The sequence below is a fragment of the Etheostoma cragini genome, chromosome 8 (genome assembly GCF_013103735.1).
Source record: "Etheostoma cragini isolate CJK2018 chromosome 8, CSU_Ecrag_1.0, whole genome shotgun sequence".
In the NCBI taxonomy this organism is placed as follows: Eukaryota; Metazoa; Chordata; class Actinopteri; order Perciformes; family Percidae; genus Etheostoma; species Etheostoma cragini.
In genome coordinates, this window is record NC_048414.1 from 21,721,406 (window position 1) to 21,744,261 (window position 22,856).

A 22,856-nucleotide genomic window follows, 5' to 3' on the forward strand; every position below is an offset into this window, starting at 1 on the left:
TTCTGTTATGTTTATATGTCGTGAAAGACAAATCAATTTCTAAAAAGCAATCAAGCAGTATTTAGAAAGGGAAAAGGAAAACTGGCCTTAATGGCTAAAATCCAAAACACAAGATATGTTCTTGGAACACCTGTTCTACCGATGTCTGCTGTCCACACCACATTTGGCATGTTTCCATGTATAGCTGTGCTGTGTAAGCAAAACATACTGCATATAAGGAGTCAGGACAGGATGAAGCAGAGTGTGGTCAAAGAGCCTTGGAGGAGCCTTCAGCTTGTGGTAAGCGTATCTTGCATCTCCTTTGAACATTTTCAAATTATCAATTTTCAACTTTACTTAGTTTAAAATATTAATTGTCAACGTACTTGAGGAACAAACTTTGATGTCATACTTTCACCAACTGAACACATGTGATACGCTCTCAACAGGATTGTGGAATATATCAGAATTTTGAAAGACAGTGGGTCAGGTATGAACATTTTTCAAATATCTTAAATTAGTATATATCTTTTGCAAAATATTTATTAAGAGTTTTATAATCTGATTTTGTCAAAGGCTAAAATAATTGAATATGCTAAGGTGAACTCAACAGGTAATGCAAATAAATCAATTAGATAGGTATATAGGGTAGAGTAACTGTAATTCTGGGCTGTTAGGTCACATGGCTTAAAGACAGTTTTAAAAAAGATATGAATAAAACTGTTACTTATAATTAACCTCACTGAAATAAAATGCCACAATGAGTACGGACGCAGAAATGGCCATTTTTGGCAAAGCTATAACTTCTGAGCTACTGAAGACATCAGTCTTAAAATAAATAGTTTTAATGTCTAAATATAAAATGTTGTATGTGTAATTACTTCACAGAAGTAAACTGCCACCATGAGTACGGACGCGGAGATGGCCATTTATGGCAAAGCTGCCATTTACCTCCGTAAGCCAGAAAGGGAGAGAATTGAGGCTCAAAGTGCACCATTTGATGCCAAGACTGCCTGCTACGTGGCTGATGTCAAGGAGCTGTACTTGAAGGCAAAAATCCTCAAGAAAGAGGGTGACAAAGTCACTGTTGAAATCCTGACCACTAAAGAGGTTAGTATCATGTTGTCAGATTCAACTAGAAGAATCAATATGATCAGTTCTCATTGCCATAAATGTCCTGTTCCAGGAGAGGACAGTGAAAGAATGTGACGTCCATCCAATGAACCCTCCCAAGTATGACAAGATTGAGGACATGGCCATGATGACCCATCTCAATGAAGCCTCTGTGCTGTATAACCTCAAAGAGCGTTATGCAGCATGGATGATCTACGTAAGACAATCTGCCTAATGACATAAGATAACTATTCCAAATGGCTGTAGTTGTAGGAAAGAGAGTTAACGGTTGAATCTTTATGATTACTTTCAGACCTACTCTGGATTGTTCTGTGCCACTGTGAACCCCTACAAGTGGCTCCCAGTGTATGATGCTGAATGTGTAAGTGCCTATAGAGGCAAGAAGCGTATGGAGGCTCCACCCCACATCTTCTCTGTCTCTGACAACGCTTTTCAGTTCATGCTTACTGGTAAGTCCTAGCCTAAACAATGTAGAATTTATCAGCATACGACATTTCTGTTGCAAAAACATAATTCCTTATTTTATTTTTGCTTTAACAGATAGGGAGAACCAGTCTGTCTTGATCACGTGAGTCTGTTATTATATGACTTAGTTTAGAAAGCATAGTAAACAATCTTGATCAAGTTCTCATAAATCTGTGTCTATACCTAGTGGAGAATCTGGTGCTGGAAAGACTGTGAACACCAAGCGTGTCATCCAGTACTTTGCTACAATCTCAGTTGGTGGACCGAAGAAGGACGACGCAAAGGTATGTTACTGTATGATTATAATTCAGGGTAATTCAGGGTAATTCGGGGGGGGGGGGGGGGGGGGGGGGGGGGGGGGGGGGGGGGGGGGGGGGGGGGGGGGGGGGGGGGGGAGAGGATAAAGTCATTTTCTGACTACAAATCTTAACCTGGACTATAGGGGTCACTGGAAGATCAGATTATTGCAGCCAATCCCCTGCTGGAGGCCTATGGTAACGCCAAAACTATTAGGAATGACAACTCTTCTCGTTTTGTAAGTATGGAACAATTTCTACAAATGAAAGAGGTTGTGTTACAGATTGCCAGTGTGAAGGGACATTGAAAATCCTTTGTTCCAAACAGGGTAAATTCATCAGAATCCATTTCGGCGCAACTGGCAAACTGGCTAGTGCTGATATTGAGACATGTAAGTGATAAAACCCATTGTACATATAAACAACTGGAATTGATAATTGGCCAGACTGTAATTTATTAACAATATTTGTAGATCTGCTGGAGAAGTCTAGAGTGACATACCAGCTTTCTGATGAGAGAGGCTACCACATCTTCTTCCAAATGATGACTGGCCACAAGCCAGAGCTGCTTGGTAAGCAGACTTAGCTGTTGCACATTGTTTTGCCTCCTTGTTTTGAAATGAAAAGGATTCTGACATTTTCCCCCTTTTTCTGATCTCAAGATATGGCGCTTATCACCACCAACCCCTACGACTTCCCCATGTGTAGCATGGGTCAGATCACTGTGGCCAGCATTGATGACAAAGTTGAGCTGGAAGCCACTGATGTGAGTGATCTTCACTTAAACAAATCATTAAATATATCAACATCGGAATGCTCTTTTAATGCATTTTGCTAAAGTGATTTTGTTTTGTGTGGGCCTCTTTTTAACTCAGAATGCCATTGATATCCTGGGCTTCAGCAATGAAGAGAAGGTGAGCATCTACAAGTTAACTGGTGCTGTACTTCACCATGGTAACATGAAGTTCAAGCAGAAGCAGCGTGAGGAGCAGGCTGAGCCTGATGGCACAGAGGGTGAGTATGGAATGTCAGCTTAGAGTTAATATCTTGGAAACAACAGTAAGGAAGCTCTTAATCACACTGATTTCTTTTTACATTATGATGGAAATCTTTGAACTATTTTCAGAGGCTGACAAGGTTGCTTACTTGCTGGGTCTGAACTCCGCTGACATGCTCAAGGCTCTGTGCTATCCCAGAGTGAAGGTCGGAAATGAGTATGTCACCAAGGGACAGACTGTACCTCAGGTAAACATGAATTATCATTAATTCTTATAAACAGATTATTTATGTTAGTAATGTTAGTTTTACTAAAACAATGTAAAAAAAACAAGTAAAACAAGTTAATAGTAATTAAAAATAGTAATGCAATGGAAATGAATAACTACTTACCATGACTTTTACAAACTGAATGCATAATGTAAAATAAGTCTAGGACCATCTTAGGTGTTGATATTGATATTTTGGATATTTAGTGTCATTTCTCTCATTAGAAGAAGTTCAACATATCAGTAATTATTTAACAAAACAGTTGACTGACTTCAAAACACATCCTTGTTTACATCCTTGTTTATATTCAGGTGAATAATGCAGTGACAGCCCTGGCCAAGGCTATCTACGAGAGGATGTTCTTGTGGATGGTCGTTCGTATTAACCAGATGTTGGACACTAAACAAGCAAGGCAGTATTACATTGGTGTCCTGGATATTGCTGGTTTCGAAATTTTTGACGTAAGCTTTATTTTTAACAATTCAGCATTCCACTTTTCATGAGAGAATCCTTCTTATTACCTACAAGAGATGAAATTCATGATTGTCCCCTCTCAGTTCAACACCTTGGAACAGCTGTGCATCAACTTCACTAATGAAAAACTGCAACAGTTTTTCAACCACACCATGTTTGTCCTTGAGCAAGAGGAGTACAAGAAGGAGGGTATTGTCTGGGATTTCATTGACTTTGGCATGGACTTGGCTGCCTGCATTGAGCTCATTGAAAAGGTAATCACTTCATTTGGTAATTATATATATGATTGTTCTTAATTTGACTTATTGTATCACTCAATGACATACTTCTTCACACTTTTTTCAAGCCCATGGGTATCTTCTCCATCCTTGAAGAGGAGTGCATGTTCCCCAAGGCCACAGACACATCCTTCAAGAACAAGCTGTATGACCAGCATCTTGGCAAAGCTAAAGCATTTGAAAAGCCTAAGCCCGCCAAGAAAGGCAAGATTGAGGCCCACTTCTCCCTGGTGCACTATGCCGGTACCGTGGACTACAATATCACTGGCTGGCTGGACAAGAACAAGGATCCACTGAATGACTCCGTTGTTCAGCTCTACATGAAATCCTCAGTGAAAGTGCTGGCTATCTGCTTCCCTCCTGTTGTTGAGGGTATGGTAGTAACTGCAGTAAACTAAAAAATATTTTTGGGTTATACTTTATAACTAACTGTAGAATGTGCTTGGGTACAATTTGGGTACATTCTAACAAAAAATGTCTGTGTAAAAACAGAAACTGGCAAGAAGGGAGGCAAGAAGAAGGGTGGTTCTATGCAGACTGTATCTTCACAGTTTAGGGTAAGGTTTCACATTGCAAAATACCTTAAATATAGTATCTCAATTTATGCTCAAACTCACAGTTGGTACATGCATAAAAAACTCCCCATTTTGGATCTACAGGAGAATTTGGGCAAGCTGATGACTAACTTGAGGAGCACCCATCCTCACTTTGTGCGCTGCCTGATTCCCAATGAGTCAAAGACTCCAGGTACATAGAGACCAAAATTTCAAGACATTCTTTGAGGAGTGATTTGTTTTGTTGGTATGGTTTACTTAATTATAGAGCAAACCAATTTATTCAAAGAAGTATTTAAGAAATGTATTTTGTACAGGTCTGATGGAGAACTTCCTGGTCATCCACCAGCTCAGGTGTAACGGTGTGCTGGAGGGTATCAGAATCTGCAGAAAAGGTTTCCCCAGCAGAATCCTCTATGCAGACTTCAAGCAGAGGTACCAATGGATAATTGAATAGAATGTTGATATAGATCATTAAAAGAAAATTCTCACTCTGACCATTAACTGTGAAAAAAAGGTACAAGGTGCTGAATGCCAGTGTCATCCCCGAGGGCCAGTTCATTGACAACAAGAAGGCTTCAGAGAAGCTGCTTGGGTCAATTGATATTAATCATGATGAGTACAAATTTGGACACACAAAGGTAAACACTTGGCTTTCCTTATTTTACTGAAATAATGACCAAGGAGGTTAGGATGTTCAGTCCAGTGTACATGATTTTATTTTCTATTAAACATCAAAACATGTCTTATGTCTGTTAATATAAAGTAGAATATGTTAAACTACTTATGTGATTATAGAGTTTGGTACCAAGAACATGTGATGTCTTTGTATTATAGAGATAGAGCAGCCTGCATGTGACAATTTATAAAACAACTTTGCCTTAGAACCCCTGAACCATGTGGGGTAGGTGAAAAGGTTTTTTGTTTAACAAGATGTGAAGCATTCACTATCTGACTTCATCTTAAGTTCATTTTTTATTTTGTGTTTAATCAGGTGTTCTTCAAGGCGGGTCTGCTGGGTGTCCTGGAGGAGATGAGAGATGAAAAACTGGCAACTCTTGTCACCATGACTCAGGCTTTGTGCCGTGGTTACGTCATGAGAAGAGAGTTTGTGAAGATGATGGAGAGAAGGCATGTTGAAAACAGCTCATTCTGAACAATGGTATGAAAAAGCACGAACAATATTGCCAATAACAGCTTCTTCTTGTCTGTTAGGGAAGCTATATATACCATCCAGTACAATATCCGCTCATTCATGAATGTCAAACACTGGCCATGGATGAAGGTATACTACAAGATCAAGCCTCTGCTGAAGAGTGCTGAAACTGAGAAGGAGCTGGCAAATATGAAGGAAAACTATGAAAAGATGAAGACTGACTTGGCTGCTGCCCTGGCCAAGAAGAAGGAGCTGGAGGAGAAGATGGTGTCCCTTCTGCAGGAAAAGAATGACCTGCAGCTGCAAGTAGCATCTGTAAGTAAACGTTTAACAGACAGTTCTGCTTTAAAGGTTTTTTAACGTTGATGTTAATATCTATTTTTCATCATTTTTACTAGGAATCAGAGAATCTGAATGATGCTGAAGAGAGATGTGAGGGACTTATCAAGAGCAAGATTCAGATGGAGGCCAAACTCAAAGAGATAACTGAGAGACTGGAGGATGAAGAGGAAATCAATGCTGAGCTCACTGCCAAGAAGAGAAAGCTGGAGGATGAATGCTCTGAGCTCAAGAAGGATATTGATGACCTGGAGCTTACCTTGGCCAAAGTGGAAAAAGAGAAACATGCCACAGAGAACAAGGTTCGTAAATAATAATCTGTCCATCAGATCAATTAAAATTACAAGGATGACCATTTATAGACAATATCTTTCTTGCACACTTAGGTGAAGAACCTAACTGAGGAGATGGCCTCTCAGGATGAGAGCATTGCTAAGCTGACCAAGGAAAAGAAAGCTCTTCAGGAGGCTCATCAGCAGACTCTTGATGACCTGCAGGCAGAGGAAGACAAAGTCAACACTCTGACCAAGGCCAAGACCAAGCTTGAGCAGCAAGTGGATGATGTAAGTTTAGAACGTCTCTTGGATTGACAAAGCAAGATTATTCTTCTTGAATGCAATGGTTAAAAACTCATCTTATTTCTTAGCTTGAGGGTTCTCTGGAGCAAGAGAAGAAGCTCCGTATGGACCTTGAGAGAGCCAAGAGAAAGCTTGAGGGTGATCTGAAACTGGCCCAGGAATCCATCATGGATCTTGAGAATGACAAGCAGCAGTCTGATGAGAAGATCAAAAAGTAATTAAATTTTTGAATTTGCACAACTATTCTTTTAGAAATTGTGGTCAACTGCATGAACTCTATGTACTTCATCTATAATTCTCAAAGGAAGGACTTTGAAATCAGTCAGCTGCTTAGCAAGATTGAAGATGAGCAGTCACTGGGTGCTCAGCTTCAGAAGAAGATCAAGGAGCTCCAGGTGACAAACTACATGCATTACACTGAACATTTCTGCTTGTTTTTCCAATTTTGTGTGTTAAAAGGGAGAGTTGACTGAAAGACATCACATCTATATTCAACAGGCTCGTATTGAAGAACTGGAGGAGGAGATTGAGGCTGAGCGTGCTGCTCGTGCCAAGGTTGAGAAGCAAAGAGCTGACCTCTCCAGGGAACTTGAGGAGATCAGTGAGAGGCTGGAGGAGGCCGGTGGAGCCACTGCTGCTCAGATTGAGATGAACAAGAAGCGTGAAGCCGAGTTCCAGAAGCTCCGTCGTGATCTTGAGGAGTCCACTCTGCAGCATGAAGCCACTGCTGCTGCTCTTCGCAAGAAGCAGGCTGACAGCGTTGCTGAGCTGGGAGAGCAGATCGACAACCTTCAGCGTGTGAAGCAGAAGCTTGAGAAGGAAAAGAGTGAATACAAGATGGAGATTGATGACCTCTCCAGCAACATGGAGAATGTTGCTAAAGCAAAGGTACACAATACATTACATGCTATTTTATTACCCATTAGTAAAACAGGTGAATATTATGAATAAAATGTCATCAATGTTTGCATCTCTCCTTTCCTCAGGGAAATCTTGAAAAGATGTGCCGTACTCTTGAGGACCAACTTAGCGAACTGAAGACCAAGAATGATGAAAATGTCCGTCAAATCAATGACACAAATGCACAGAAAGCACGTCTCCTGACAGAAAATGGTATCTACAAGCTATCAGTTAATGATCTGTTGTGTATGTTTTTGAAAAACGTGACACAAAATAATGCATCGTGACATCTTTTACACAAGGCGAGTTCAGCCGTCAAGTTGAAGAGAAAGAAGCTCTTGTCTCCCAGCTGACCAGAGGCAAACAGGCATTCACACAGCAGATTGAGGAACTGAAAAGACAGATTGAAGAGGAGGTTAAGGTAAGAAACTGTTGTGTATTTGTATTATTTGTTTGTGATTCAGGAATGTTGTAAATTCAACCATATATCTTACAACAGGCCAAGAATGCTCTTGCCCATGGACTGCAATCAGCCCGCCATGACTGTGATCTGCTGAGGGAGCAGTTTGAGGAGGAGCAAGAGGCCAAGGCTGAACTGCAGCGTGGAATGTCCAAGGCCAACAGTGAGGTGGCTCAGTGGAGAACTAAGTATGAAACTGATGCTATCCAGCGTACTGAGGAGCTTGAGGAATCCAAGTAAGTTACATTCAAACAACTCAATGGCCAGTTCAGAATTGTAGCATTTTATCACTTGAATAAATATTTGCATTAAATAGATATAGATATTATTAGATATTAGAAATACACCATTTACTGGGCACCTGGGTTGCTTATCTGGTAGAGCGTGTGCCATTATGTAGAGGTTTACTCTATGACGCAGTGGCTGCAATCTGACCTGCAACCCTTTGCTGCATGTAATTCCCCCTTTCTCTCTCCCTTTTGATGTCTTTAGCTGTCTTTTTAGGCCTTTATGAAAATAAAGCCCTAAAAAAACAAAACTTAAATCTGTAGTTTGTACGTATATCTGCAGAGAATACATTTTACTCAGGCTTCCCGTGACTTCATAAGTTCATAAGACTTTATTTTAGTAGAGAACAAATCTTACCTTTTTCAAACAGAAAAAAGCTGGCTCAGCGTCTTCAGGAGGCTGAGGAGCAGATTGAGGCAGTGAATTCCAAGTGTGCTTCTCTTGAGAAAACCAAACAGAGACTCCAGAGTGAGGTGGAGGACCTCATGATTGATGTGGAGAGGGCAAATGGGCTGGCTGCCAACCTGGACAAGAAGCAGAGGAACTTTGACAAGGTAGCATTGTTCACTTTTTGTGGCAAAGCCATACAAACAATGAAAGATATTTATATGTCTTCATATTGATTCATAACCAACTCAACTGTATTAATGGTGTTAATCAGGTGTTGGCAGAGTGGAAACAGAAGTTTGAGGAGGGTCAGGCAGAGCTCGAGGGAGCACAGAAGGAGACTCGTTCTCTCAGCACTGAGCTGTTCAAGATGAAGAACTCTTATGAGGAATCTCTAGATCAGCTGGAGACCATGAAGCGTGAAAACAAGAACCTGCAGCGTGAGTTCTACATTATCTAATAGTTGCATTGTATTTAACAAATGTGTTTCTTACATTGTATTTAACAAATGTGTTTCTTACATTTTGTTCATCATGTGTTGGAAGAAAGTGTTTATATTTTACATTGTAAGCCTTAACAATATAAAACACACACATCTCTCTGCAGAGGAGATCTCAGATCTGACTGAACAGATTGGTGAGACTGGCAAGAGCATCCATGAGCTGGAGAAGTCCAAGAAGCAGGTGGAGACTGAGAAGGCTGAGATCCAGACAGCTCTTGAGGAGGCTGAGGTAAATCATGGACAAACTTTTTTTTTTTTAAAGGTGTGAAGGCAAAAAATAATACTTTTTTCTTCTACATAATCAGGGAACTCTGGAACACGAGGAGTCTAAGATCCTGCGTGTCCAGCTGGAGCTAAACCAGATTAAGGGTGAAGTGGACAGGAAGCTGGCAGAAAAAGATGAGGAGATGGAGCAGATCAAGAGGAACAGTCAGAGGGTGATTGACTCCATGCAGAGCACTTTGGATTCTGAGGTCAGGAGCAGAAATGATGCCCTGAGAATCAAGAAGAAGATGGAGGGAGACCTGAATGAGATGGAGATTCAGCTGAGCCATGCCAATCGCCAGGCTGCTGAGTCCCAGAAGCAGCTGAGGAATGTGCAGGCGCAACTGAAGGTATTGTTTGATACAGAGCTCTTGCACCAACTAGAATCAGTGCAGGTACATTGAGGCATTCATGTGAGTATTGTCCTGATATTGTTTCACTAGGATGCACAATTGCACCTTGATGATGCTATCAGAGCACAGGAAGACTTTAAGGAACAAGCTGCTATGGTGGATCGCAGAAACGGTTTGATGGTAGCTGAAATTGAGGAACTTAGAGCTGCTCTGGAACAGACGGAAAGAAGTCGCAAAATTGCTGAGCAGGAGCTGGTGGATGCCAGTGAGCGTGTTGGACTCCTGCACTCTCAGGTGAACAAGCCTAATCTTTTCTTCAATAATAAAAAATAAATCTAAAGACATTTTAAAATCAGGCATGTGATGACTTAAGTGCCTAAATCTTTTTTTGGCCTTTTAGAACACAAGCCTTCTGAACTCCAAGAAGAAGCTTGAGTCTGACCTGGTCCAGGTCCAGAGTGAAGTGGATGACACTGTTCAGGAAGCAAGAAATGCAGAGGAAAAGGCCAAGAAGGCCATCACTGATGTAGGTTTACTTTACTTTTCTTACTTTCACTTACTTTTTTCAAAATATTTCTAATTAACATTTTTTGCTGTCTCTCTAGGCTGCAATGATGGCTGAAGAGCTGAAAAAGGAGCAGGATACCAGCGCTCACCTGGAGAGGATGAAGAAGAACCTGGAGGTTGCTGTTAAGGACCTGCAGCACCGCCTGGATGAGGCTGAGAACCTGGCCATGAAGGGTGGCAAGAAGCAGCTCCAGAAACTTGAGTCCAGGGTAAGAAAGCCATTGTAAGACTTTGCACAACTTTAGCAAGACTTCTGGAAAAGGAAGACAGATACTTATTGTCTTGTTTTTCTAGGTGCGTGAACTGGAGGCAGAGGTTGAGGCTGAGCAGAGACGTGGGGCAGATGCCATTAAGGGTGTCCGCAAATATGAGAGGAGGGTGAAAGAGCTCACCTATCAGGTACAGTCACTTTGACAATAAACATTTAGAGTACAAAAATAATCTAATACATTTAACATAAAAAATACACATGCAAATCTATATTGCCTATTACAGACTGAGGAGGACAAGAAAAACGTTAACAGGCTGCAGGATCTGGTTGACAAATTGCAGCTGAAGGTGAAGGCCTACAAGAGGCAGGCTGAGGAGGCGGTAAGGACAATATATTATAATCATAAATAATGATAAATGTAACTTTCCTGTTATAGCACCTTTTATCTAAGTATAAAGCATGGAATCTCTGCGTTTCTAAATCTGTCCTACGCATGTCTCAGAAACTGTTTATCCAATCTTCTTCCCACTTGGCGGGTACATTGCTGCGGTAGCCAATGACATGCCTAATTTGGACTTGAGACACTTGCAACGTTTACAAACAAACAAAGACCACTCCGTGCAGCAGCGGGGAAAGGGTTTCAGTGCTCTGGAAAGCTTGATCTTTGAGCATGTTAGCATGTATTTAGCAGCGGAATTATGGCAACTAATACCCCTATTTGGAAATGAATACCTCCACTAAATGTTTCTGACCAAAGACAGTGGCTCTTTTAGTTTTATTGTATTCTATCTTTGGGTAAGCAACCCATGGACTTTTAATATTACTATTTGGTGTTGAGTATCTAAGCGCACATGTTTATGTTACTTTTTGTTAAGCAACCCAACTTATAAAATTGAAAAGTTTAATATTGGCCAAAATCTGTTATGTGTAAAGAAGGAGGACCCAAACCTACGCAGAGTAGGGAAGAGATTGAATAAGCTTATATTAACAAAACTAAGTCCACAAAACACAGGATCCAGCGGAAGCACAAAAAGAAAAGTCCCCCCCAAAAAAATCCAAGGCAAAAAATGGCCAAAGGTCCGGGGGAAAAAAGGAAGGCAAAAAAAACAGTGAATGGGAAAACCAAACTCAGAAAACTCACGGGGGCACCAGGAACCACTTACGTGGAATATACGCTGACAGGACAAAGATAACACGGCACAACCAATCACGTGGACTGGACAAGAGGATCTGACAAGAGACAAGGGAAGCACAGACATTAAATACACAATGGGATGAGGTAACGAGAGGCAGGTGACAAGAGGGCAGAGAAGCAGGTGAAAAACATCAGGTAATCACAAGAGCGGGAAGACACAGGAAGTAAAACTAAAGACAGGACGAGACAAACTTCAAAACAAAACAGGAAACAGAACGTACAATCAGTGGAACATGAGACAGCACAAGGACGGGGTGAACACAAGACCAAACACAAGAACAGAACCAAAAAGGGGGAAAAGAACACAAAACAAAACCCCAAGCCACAACAGTAACCCCCCCCCCCCCCCCCCAAAAAAAAGGACAGATCCCTGATGTCAATAACAAAACAAAAAATAAATCCAGAATGGGCGGAAGAACCGGGGAGAGAGGGATCCGGGGACAGGGGCACAAGGAAGCCGAGGGAGCAAGGATACTGGGGCCAAGGACACTGGGAAACCAAAGGCACTAGGGAGAGAGGCATAGGAGACCAAGGAACACTGGGGAACAAGGGCACAGCGAACTGGAGAACTAGGGACAAGTGGCACAGGGTAACGAGGACCAGGGGAACTAGGGGCCGTGGAGAACCGAGGTACAAGGGCACAGGGGAGCAAAGGGGAACCAGGAACTGGAGAGGGCAAGAGAGAGAGCAAGAGACGGAACAAGAGAGTGAGCAAAAGAGGGAACAAGAGAGGGAACGAGGTAGCAAACAAGGGAGAAAGCAAAAGGGAGAATGAGAGAGAACGAGAGAGGGAGCGAGAGGGCGAACGAGAAAGGAAACGTGAGAGGGAGCGAGAGGAGGAGATAAGAGAGGAACGATAGGAGGAGACAAAAGGAAAGGGGACGAGAGAAGGGCACGAGGAAAGGGCACGTGAGTACAAGAGAGGACACTGAAAAGGGCATGGGAAAAGGCACACGAGAGAGCGCACGAGGAAGGACACGAGAGAGCGCTCAAGAAGGGAAACAAGAGAGTACACGAGAGGGGGAACCAGGAACAGAGGGCCCGTTGGGCAGGACAGACCCGGACGGAACAAACGTAGACAGAAGGGACAGGCTCGGACATAGACGGGACAGATTTAGACGGGACCGGCTTAGACACAGGCGGGACGGACGATTCCGACACTGGGGTACGGAGGAAGACAGGGACGAAGACGGTGCCAGGGACTGAGACAAACACCGGGACAGAAGCAAACACAGGGACAGAGACAAGCACAGGGACAGAAAAGGTTATGGGGACAGGCACAGTGACGGGGACGGAAATAGAGACAGGCACAGTGACGGGAATGGGAAGATGCATGGGGAAACTGGAACCAAGGGAACCTGGGGGATTCGAGCCAAGGGAACCTAAAATATTGGGGGCCGGGATCTCTGAGGAACTGGGACCCGGGGAACCCCAAGGGGAACCCTGGGAACCAGGAACAGAGGAGCCCCGGGAACCAGGGAACTGGATCTGGGGGGACTGGTTCCAAGGGAAAACAGCAGGTGGAAAACATCAGGTAATCACAAGTGTGGGAAGACACAGGAAGTAAAACTAAAGACAGGACGAGACAAAAACCCGACTTCAAAATAAAAAAGGAAACGTAACATACCGATAGTCAGGAGAACACGAGATAACACAAGACGGGGAGAACACTAGACCAAACACAAGACAGGACAACAGAACCAAAAAGAGGGAAAATAACCCAAAACCAAAACCCCAAACCACAACAAAATGCACCTTAATGTGAACGTTTTTTCTCATAATTTGCTTTTTTCTGCGGTGGTAGCTGACAGGTGGACCGATTAAATAGTAACTGCGTTTGACACGGGGCGGAGGAGATTGACAGAAACTAGGCACTTAGTTTGGTTTCTTTTAGCCTGCTTGCCATTGCTCTGCAAAAGGAATGTCAAGGAGAGAATGTTCCGCATTCAGCTGTTTTCCAGGAACGGACGGACTATAGAGAGTGAGAGAGTGAAAGAGAGGAGAGAGAAAGATGTGTGCAATCAGCTGTTTCTCAGGGAGAGAGGGTGGGAGAGTGAGAGAGAATGTGCAGCAATCAGCTGTTTCTCCACATGAGAGAGAGATATGTTGCAAACAGCTATCTCTTACCCTCACCCTGCCCCCAGCTAGGTAAAAACAAATTACCCCATGACAAGATAGATTTCAGCAGTGGCTGAAAGGTGGCCAATCAGATTTCAGGGAAGACCATGGCCCAATGGCCTTCCCTCCCTTTGCTTATGACGTTAATGCTGGTTATATTAATGTTACAACCAAACCCTTCTTCATATACCTGGAGTCAACAAGCCCAAGCGGATATCCTGCAAAAACAGGACACTCTGCCATTGCAAATCAACTTGTGTGAGTTTACTAACTTATGACACTAATAACAACACCACCGGCAAAATATCTACTAAAACTATTTGTTTGATTTTAAGAAAAAATAATATATTTTGTGAGTAAAATTAATATCTGTAATGTAAACAGTAATATTTCTCTGTCAGATAAATGTATATTTCTTTGTCAAATAAATGTAGTAGTATCAATACGTTCCGCTGAAGTAGAAGTATTACAGGAAGTCAGTAGTATACAGTTTTGTTGCATGTTTTCTAAGTGCTTTGGGGGCCTTATTCTAAGTCATGTCTGGGTACGAAGTTAGAATAGTAACATATTTAATATTTTTCATATCTAAATATCATAAAACATCTATGACAGTTTTGGGCCCTTTTAGTTTGAGGACCGAGACAGTTACACTTACTTGCCTAATGACTGCTCTAGTGTTTTTTTCTGTGAACCTATGTATTTCACAATTTTATTAGGACCCAAGAAAGAACAGTGTGGAGTGTAAAGTTGATTGTATAAGTGGTTCTCGAAAAAGCAGCAAGCAGCAATAGCACAGGCCAGGAACCATAATACTAAGTAATCAGCCTCTTCCGAAAAGTCATGTTTTGAACAGGCATCAAGCTAGTACAAGACGTGCATCAAAAAAGTGCTTGAAAACAAAGGAAATTACTTGACATGAAATAAGTACAAAAATAGGGAATCAATGTAAAAAAAGAACAGGTATAGAATGCCATAGAATGTAAAAATAGGATAATAATAAAACACACCTGACAAAGGCCAAAACAAGATAAAATAAGATCAATAGAATAAATTAAATGTATAATGTAAAATAGTTAGTTAGTAGTTAAACCCACTGAAAAATAATTTCGTAAAAATGAATACACAAACACTCACTCACTCACTCTGACCAATGGTGGAACTTCTTCACTCCATGACAGAGTGACAAAGTTTCAGGATCCTACAGTCCGACCAAAATAATATACACTGAAAGCTTTGCAGATTTATGGCACACAAAGTAGACATTCGGTCTTTTAGGAGATTCAAAAATGTCAATCTCTATGGTTTTTCAGGAGGAGCAGGCCAACACTCATCTGTCCAAGTGCAGGAAGGTGCAGCATGAGCTGGAGGAGGCTGAGGAGCGTGCTGACATCGCAGAGTCCCAGGTCAACAAGTTGAGAGCTAAGAGCCGTGACTCTGGCAAGGTAAATACTCTCAGGTTTATGAAAAAATAAATCAAATAGAATTCCTGCTACTCCATTTTATCTCAAGCGATACTTAAGTCATGACTAAAAAAAGCTTTACCAATGTTGCCTAAAGCTTGACAAACCTTACGACAAAACTAAACTTTTAGGATTAAAAGATTTATTATGACTTGTATGATGTGTTTGTCGGTGTATATGCGCTGTAATATATTGTTTTATTTTTTCCAGGGAAAAGAGGCAGCTGAGTAAATCACTTCGGTTGACGGCACTTTCTAATCATATAATATGATATGAAATAAAACACAATAAAATAGTTTTTGATTTTAAATGGCATTGTCTGTGTTATTGATGTAACCATGTCCTCTGAGAACAAATGTAAGATTTGGAGCATTTGTTATACAGCTTAACAAATTTAAACAATATGTATTGGAATGGCTGGCTACAATATAAATTAAATCAAGAACAATTTTGGATCCCTCAGGAGAAGTTGGAGAGGGAATAGGGGTATGACTATTGCCACTGTACTCCCCACTTGAAAAATGCTCATGAGCATGTACAAAAAAGGGCTCAATTCAAGAAAGGCTTTCGTTTAGAAGCTTTCTTTAGAGGCCGATACTTTTGAATAAGAGAGTTCAATGAACTCTGGCATTCAAGAAAGACAGTGCTCACCTTCTGCCCTGATCAAAATACAAACAGCTACAGAATGTGAAGAGTGGACTTATGTGTTTGATAGAAATGTTTATCATCAAATCATATACATGTACTTTAAAGATTAATCAACCTTAAGATTCTGAGATCACTTCTTCTATCAGATAAGAAAGGGGAGTTGCCTAGACAGAGTACTTACGGAAACTGTTCAAGGAATCTTTGTTTTTAAATTTTTGATCTTTTTCTCCTTATTGATAGTGTCTTTACATTACTGATTAGTGCTGTGTTTTTTTAGTGGTAAGGCCTCATGCTGCATCAAAACTGCATGAAAATCTTAATGACATTATGTAGATCGCAATAAGACTGTAAATTTAAAATTATGACTAAATGTAACAACTACAAAATATATTTATGATTTAATTAAGAAACTTTAAGAAACAGATACAGGAAAATAAGAGCATTTTCAACCTTATGTAAAATGTAGAGGGTGTTCAAGAGCCTAAAATAAACTTTAATGAAAGTAACAAGTAAGCAAAAATCAAGACCTGGCCATACAAAGTGAAACCTGAAACATCACGTGATATTTTCAAGATCTTTTTATAAGTCTGCCTATCTGCCTTACCACATTTGGTATGCATACCACATTTAACTTTTGCTGTGTCATGAAAACCTGATTCAATATAAAGGCTATTTGTGGACACAGAGGGATACCAAAGACCTAGGAGTTCCTGCTTGTGGTAAAACAATGCTCTTGATATCCTATTCATTTGTTCTTTGTTTAAGTACTAAGTTAAAACTTTTATTAAGAATTATTATTTATAATTGTTTTTACATCTAAAAAACTGATTTGAACAGGATTGGTGAATACTGTTGACAGAGAGGAGGTCAGGTAAGGACAACATTTAAATGTTTAACTTTTCTTTATAAGCGTTTAATACATGTGAAAACTATGTTTCATTCACTGAGTGTCTGCAATTATTCATCAAAACATTTTGACAAAACTAAACAAAAGGTTATTATTGATTCTCAGTAACAACTAAGTGTGAAAAAAATGGAGTACCTTTGAAGTCAAAGCCCACCTGTTATGATAAGCAGACATGATTTCAGTTCAGATATGTTTACTATTCAGCAGAATTTCAAGTTTAAGTGTTTAATTGCATGGCATTAAAAACATTACGCTAAAATGGCAGATTCTTTAAAATCTAACAGACATCAGCCGGCACTATGAGTACAGATGCAGAAATGGCCATTTATGGCAAAGCTGCCATTTACCTTCGAAAGCCAGAAAGGGAGAGACTTGAGGCTCAAAGTGCACCATTTGACGCCAAGAGTGCCTGCTACGTCGCCGATGTCAAGGAGCTGTACTTGAAGGCAAAAATTCTCAAGAAAGATGGTGGCAAAGTCACTGTTGAAGTCCTGGACACTAAGGAGGTTAGTATAATGAAGTCATAGTCAACTGGCAGAATCAATATGATCAGTTCTCATTGTGTCTAATGTCCTGTTCCAGGAGAGGACAGTGAAAGAATCTGACATCAATCCAATGAACCCTCCCAAGTATGACAAAATTGAGGACATGGCCATGATGACCCATCTCAATGAAGCCTCTGTGCTGTATAACCTCAAAGAGCGTTATGCAGCATGGATGATCTATGTATGACAATCTAATAAGAAAAGAGAACTACCGCAAATGGCTACACTAGTAGGAAAGAGAGTTAACTGTTGAATCTTTATGATCACTTTCAGACCTACTCTGGGTTGTTCTGTGCCACTGTGAACCCCTACAAGTGGCTCCCAGTGTATGATTCTGAATGTGTGGGTGCCTATAGAGGCAAGAAGCGTATGGAGGCTCCACCCCACATCTTCTCTGTCTCTGACAACGCTTATCAGTTCATGCTTACTGGTAAGTCATTGCCATAACAATGTAGACTTTATTAGTAATTAAAGTTTCTGTAAATCATAGTTGTATTATATTGTTTTGTTTTACATTCAACAGATAGGGAGAACCAGTCTGTCTTGATCACGTGAGTTTGTTCCATTCACACTTTTTGACTTTGTTTAACATAGTAAAATATCTTGGTCAAATTCTGACAAAGTCTATGTCTATACCTAGTGGAGAATCTGGGGCTGGAAAGACTGTGAACACCAAGCGTGTCATCCAGTACTTTGCAACAATCGCAGTTGGTGGACCAAAAAGGGACATGTCAAAGGTATGCTACTGTGTAATAAGTACAATTCGGTGTTCTTCCTGTATAGAAAATTTCTCCATGAGAAAAAAATAAAGGAATTTTTTAATGGCAATTCTAAACCTGGATTATAGGGGTCACTGGAGGATCAGATTATTGCAGCCAATCCCCTGCTGGAGGCCTATGGTAACGCCAAAACTATTAGGAATGACAATTCTTCTCGTTTTGTAAGTATGGAACGATTTCTACACATGAAAGAGGTCTTGTGACAGATTGCCATTGTAGAGGGACATTAAAAATCCTTTGTTCCAAACAGGGTAAATTCATCAGAATCCATTTTGGCACAACTGGCAAACTGGCTAGTGCTGATATTGAGACATGTAAGTAATAATATTCATAGCACATATACAAATGACGGGAATTAAGAATTGGCCAGGATGTGACTTATAAACAATATCTGTAGATCTGTTGGAGAAGTCTAGAGTGACATTCCAGCTTCCTGATGAGAGAGGCTACCACATCTTCTATCAGATGATGACTGCACACATACCTGAGCTGATTGGTAAGCAGACTGAGATGTTGCACATTAAACCTACTTCTTTTCATACAAAATAGATGTTCTGACATATTGACCTTTTTATTTTCAGATATGGCACTCATCACCACCAACCCCTATGACTTCCCAATGTGTAGCATGGGTCAGATCACTGTGGCCAGTATTGATGACAAAGTTGAGCTTGAAGCCACTGATGTAAGTGATCACTTCAAATACATCAACATCAAAATTTCTCTTTAAGTGTAATTTCTAAAGTGACTATGTTATTTTTTGGACCACTTTTGAACTCAGAACGCTATTGATATCCTGGGCTTCATAAATGAAGAGAAGGTGAGCATCTACAAGTTAACTGGTGCTGTGCTTCACCATGGTAACATGAAGTTCAAGCAGAAGCAGCGTGAGGAGCAGGCTGAGCCTGATGGCACAGAGGGTGAGTGTTTAATGTCAGCTCAGAGTGTAAAGCTTGTGAGTAACAGTAATGAAGATCTTAATCACACTGGTGTCTGTTTACATCATGATGGAAATTCTTGAACTATTTTCAGAGGCTGACAAGGTTGCTTACTTGCTGGGTCTGAACTCTGCTGACATGCTCAAGGCACTGTGCTATCCCAGAGTGAAGGTCGGAAATGAGTATGTCACCAAGGGACAGACTGTACCTCAAGTAAATATTAATTATTAATATCCTAAAATAAACATATTAGTAATGTTAGATCTTTTAAAATTTTGTAGCCAATGGCTTATTGGAAAAAAGAAATACAATGGCAGTATATATGTTACAACTTTTGGTGAGTTTTATTCATTGACTGCTAAATTCATAATGTAGAATAAGTGAAGAACCAAGTTAGATGTTATATTTTCACATATATCAGATCAATTTCACCCTTGACACTGCACTTTCTTGGCTCCTGAGCTATACACCTTCCATGTCATGGTTGCATCCTCTAGCAATGCTGAGGTATATAGTGAAACAGCTAGCTGTTTGGGACAAGGCTATTTCCAGGAAGAAAAGTGTTCATTCCAAAAGTTACATTGCTGTTTCCTAAATGCCATTGCTGTTGCCTAGATGCAATGTATCATCTTAGGTCTCCCTTTTTTTCTCCTGTTTTCTGACTATACTGTATAGAGCAACAGAGAGTGAGCTGTAAACAGCATGCTGTTCAGCAGTGTAACAGTTAATAGGGGTCCCCTCTCAATAGATTACTGAGTAGAGTTTGCGCAGGACTGTTTTCTTAATCCCATCCTGCCGGTCCGGGCTGGATTTCTGACCATTATGGCCGGCTCCTGCATCCCACTCCCACCCGCATCCGCAAACATTCTGACCAGTTGAGGGATGCACTTTAATAATTTGCTAAGTACTGCAATATTAAGGCTTGATATACTTGTACGTTACCTGAGTATTGCTATTTTAGGCTATTTTATACTTACTGTAAAGTATACGCTCCTATATCAAAGAGGAAAATATTGTACTCTTTACTCAACACCACTTTATTTGACAGCTAAAGTTGCTTTGAGTATTTTTGGTAATATAAAATGTACTTAACTAAAATGATATTATAGATTAAGCTACCCAGCGTTATTTCAAATAATTACCAACTGCAACCTAAACGGGAATAACATGTAGACGATTTTTGCTAAGTAGTGTTACTTAGAAATACTTACTTTTACGTACTTACAAAATAAATACTTCTTCCACCGCTAATTCACAAAATTTGCACCAAGTTGGACAATGCAAACCATTGAATCTGCGACAATACACTGAAATTATGAAGTAAATCTTTAGAAAAGTTCTCCAAACAACTGAGTCCATATGCATTTCAACCAATACTTTTCCATGACTTTTTCATGACTTTTCCATGAGTTTTTGGCACATGCATTCTTGAAAATCTTAGTCAACATTATACAATAAGAATAAAAATGTGTGTTAACGTTTATCCTCAGAGGTTTAACAATAAAATGAATGACAATGTATGTTGTTTGTTGAGGAATTTGTAATATTGATAATTAATCACATATTATGCTTTGTCAAAAAAAATTCCATGACGTTTCCAAAACGTTCCAGGCCTGGAATTTGCATTTTTAAAATTCCATAACTTTTCCAGGTTTTTTCATAACGTATGAACACTGTGTGAGGAACAAATAGAAAGACAAAAAACAGATAGATGTAGATTTCTTGCTTTATAGTTGGATTAGACGTAGTTGGGAATACAGGTTATCCAGGATTATATGGTTGACTGATTTTAATCAAATTATTCAGGTGATGAACTCAGTGACAGCCCTGGCCAAGGCTATCTATGAGAGGATGTTCTTGTGGATGGTCGTTCGTATTAACCAGATGTTGGACACTAAACAAGCAAGACAGTTCTACATTGGTGTCCTGGATATTGCTGGCTTTGAAATCTTTGACGTAAGCCTAATTTTAAACAATTCAGGAGCCCACTTTTCATGACAGAATCGTTCTTAATGTCTACAAGAGATTAAACTGACTCTTTGTCCCCTCGCAGTTCAACACCTTGGAACAGCTGTGCATCAACTTCACCAATGAGAAACTGCAACAGTTTTTCAACCACACCATGTTTGTCCTGGAGCAAGAGGAGTACAAGAAGGAGGGTATTATCTGGGAGTTCATTGACTTTGGCATGGACTTAGCTGCTTGCATTGAGCTCATTGAAAAGGTAATCACTTAATTTAGTGATAATATATATTACTAGTGCAGTGCCCATTCAAAACATGCCTGTTTGGAATGGGCTGATTGCTTGGCCTTCTGCATTGCTGCTTTTAGCTTCCTCCAGAACCACTGTATTCCAAAATAAGTTATTGTACACTACTGCCTCACTGTGTACTCATCATTAAGAGGAAAACACTGCACTACTACAATAACCTGACAGAGAACGTTGCAGATTCAGATTCAGTTGTAGGTAGATTGTTCTTAATTTGACTTAACGTATCACTAAATGCAGAGATGGGAAGTAACGAAGTACAAATACTTAGTTATTGTACTCAAGTAGATTTTTCTGATATTTCTACTTTACTTTACTATTTATTTTTGTGGCGACTTTTTACTTCTACTCCTTACATTTTTACACAAATATCTGTACTTTCTACTCCTTACATTTTACAAAATTGGCTCGTTACTTTAGTTTTTACAAGAGGTTGTCATGTCGGAAAATAGCGCGGACAAGCGCCACACACCGCGAGCGCGTGCGTGCGCCACACAGAGAAAAAAGTGAGAGAAATGAATAGGGGACTAGCTGTCCGGAGGGTAATCAGCTGAGATTGTGTGTCTGCCTCTTTGAGAACTGTAAGTCGTAAAACTCATGTTGTCAGTTCACTTAAGCCTGTTTTTGGTCTATAGTTCTTCACATTTAAAGTAAGTTAGCTTGTGGTTTTGGTGTGGTCTTCACCTGTTAGCTAGGTTGCACGTTTGTCTTAATGAAGCATCAACAGTTTCACCAGCTTTATTCGCATGAGTGTTAATGAGTTTTTTTTTTTACCGAACTTCAGATACTGTAGTTCAGTTGACAAGTGGAAGGAAATTTAGCTAGAGAGAATTCGCCTGGGGCCAAGTTGGACACCAGAATCAGCTTTAATCCAGGCCTAATTCTCAAATTTCACATCATTTCACTGGGGTTATCCTTATAATGGTTTACGTCATCAATACCATATTCAATCTAAATGGATGGAAATACATCTACTGTACGTTGCATTTGACGCACGACTAAGACAACTCAACAGATTCAGCATTGTGCATTAATTCACAGCAAATCATTGAGGCTTGATGGCGCTAACGTTAGGACATAGTAGTATGGAGGGCGCTAACGTTAGAACATAGTAGTATGGAGGGCGCTAACGTTAGCACATAGTAGTATGGAGGGCGCTAACGTTAGAACATAGTAGTATGGAGGGCGCTAACGTTAGAACATAGTAGTATGGAGGGTGCTAACGTTAGCACATAGTAGTATGGATGGTGTCAACGTTAGCACATAGTAGTATGGATGGCGCTAACGTTAGAACATAGTAGTATGGATGGCAACATGATTGAAAATGAAGAAAACAGCAAGACATTCCCATCATTCTCAGCCTTATCTGAGAGAGATGTTTGAGACAGTAGACATCAAGAAGGACTCCTGGCCAATGTGCTGGGAAACTTCTTCATTAATGTCTGTTTAGTCATTCATTTTTTAATCCTTTATTTTATTTCCAGAAGCCGTATTTGAGCACACACATAAATGTAGATTCATTTTTATGTTAGGGGGAAAGATTAAA

At 40.3% G+C, this 22,856-nt stretch overlaps 1 protein-coding gene across 1 annotated transcript in view; it reads left to right on the forward strand.

The window, feature by feature from the left end:
• Positions 1-215: 215 nt before the first annotated feature.
• LOC117949085 overlaps positions 216-22,856 on the forward strand; it is a 76,088-nt gene continuing 53,447 nt past the window's right edge. Inside the window, exons 1-56 of the mRNA XM_034879097.1 lie at positions 216-279; positions 429-469; positions 868-1,089; positions 1,166-1,309; positions 1,406-1,562; positions 1,654-1,681; positions 1,766-1,862; positions 2,021-2,113; positions 2,203-2,266; positions 2,348-2,446; positions 2,537-2,640; positions 2,750-2,888; positions 3,001-3,119; positions 3,452-3,601; positions 3,698-3,868; positions 3,961-4,264; positions 4,385-4,449; positions 4,552-4,639; positions 4,764-4,881; positions 4,964-5,087; positions 5,441-5,577; positions 5,662-5,917; positions 6,001-6,243; positions 6,328-6,504; positions 6,588-6,733; positions 6,824-6,914; positions 7,018-7,407; positions 7,506-7,632; positions 7,722-7,840; positions 7,919-8,115; positions 8,538-8,721; positions 8,829-8,994; positions 9,161-9,285; positions 9,362-9,670; positions 9,764-9,967; positions 10,074-10,199; positions 10,279-10,449; positions 10,535-10,639; positions 10,736-10,831; positions 15,075-15,206; positions 15,435-15,452; positions 16,504-16,591; positions 16,710-16,738; positions 17,064-17,285; positions 17,362-17,505; positions 17,598-17,754; positions 17,848-17,875; positions 17,965-18,061; positions 18,172-18,264; positions 18,354-18,417; positions 18,501-18,599; positions 18,685-18,788; positions 18,885-19,023; positions 19,136-19,254; positions 20,848-20,997; positions 21,095-21,265. Coding sequence (XP_034734988.1) covers positions 883-1,089; positions 1,166-1,309; positions 1,406-1,562; positions 1,654-1,681; positions 1,766-1,862; positions 2,021-2,113; positions 2,203-2,266; positions 2,348-2,446; positions 2,537-2,640; positions 2,750-2,888; positions 3,001-3,119; positions 3,452-3,601; positions 3,698-3,868; positions 3,961-4,264; positions 4,385-4,449; positions 4,552-4,639; positions 4,764-4,881; positions 4,964-5,087; positions 5,441-5,577; positions 5,662-5,917; positions 6,001-6,243; positions 6,328-6,504; positions 6,588-6,733; positions 6,824-6,914; positions 7,018-7,407; positions 7,506-7,632; positions 7,722-7,840; positions 7,919-8,115; positions 8,538-8,721; positions 8,829-8,994; positions 9,161-9,285; positions 9,362-9,670; positions 9,764-9,967; positions 10,074-10,199; positions 10,279-10,449; positions 10,535-10,639; positions 10,736-10,831; positions 15,075-15,206; positions 15,435-15,452; positions 16,504-16,591; positions 16,710-16,738; positions 17,064-17,285; positions 17,362-17,505; positions 17,598-17,754; positions 17,848-17,875; positions 17,965-18,061; positions 18,172-18,264; positions 18,354-18,417; positions 18,501-18,599; positions 18,685-18,788; positions 18,885-19,023; positions 19,136-19,254; positions 20,848-20,997; positions 21,095-21,265 — 7,494 coding nt within the window. The 5' untranslated portion in view covers positions 216-279; positions 429-469; positions 868-882. The remainder of the gene's footprint in view (positions 280-428; positions 470-867; positions 1,090-1,165; positions 1,310-1,405; positions 1,563-1,653; positions 1,682-1,765; positions 1,863-2,020; positions 2,114-2,202; positions 2,267-2,347; positions 2,447-2,536; positions 2,641-2,749; positions 2,889-3,000; positions 3,120-3,451; positions 3,602-3,697; positions 3,869-3,960; positions 4,265-4,384; positions 4,450-4,551; positions 4,640-4,763; positions 4,882-4,963; positions 5,088-5,440; positions 5,578-5,661; positions 5,918-6,000; positions 6,244-6,327; positions 6,505-6,587; positions 6,734-6,823; positions 6,915-7,017; positions 7,408-7,505; positions 7,633-7,721; positions 7,841-7,918; positions 8,116-8,537; positions 8,722-8,828; positions 8,995-9,160; positions 9,286-9,361; positions 9,671-9,763; positions 9,968-10,073; positions 10,200-10,278; positions 10,450-10,534; positions 10,640-10,735; positions 10,832-15,074; positions 15,207-15,434; positions 15,453-16,503; positions 16,592-16,709; positions 16,739-17,063; positions 17,286-17,361; positions 17,506-17,597; positions 17,755-17,847; positions 17,876-17,964; positions 18,062-18,171; positions 18,265-18,353; positions 18,418-18,500; positions 18,600-18,684; positions 18,789-18,884; positions 19,024-19,135; positions 19,255-20,847; positions 20,998-21,094; positions 21,266-22,856) is intronic.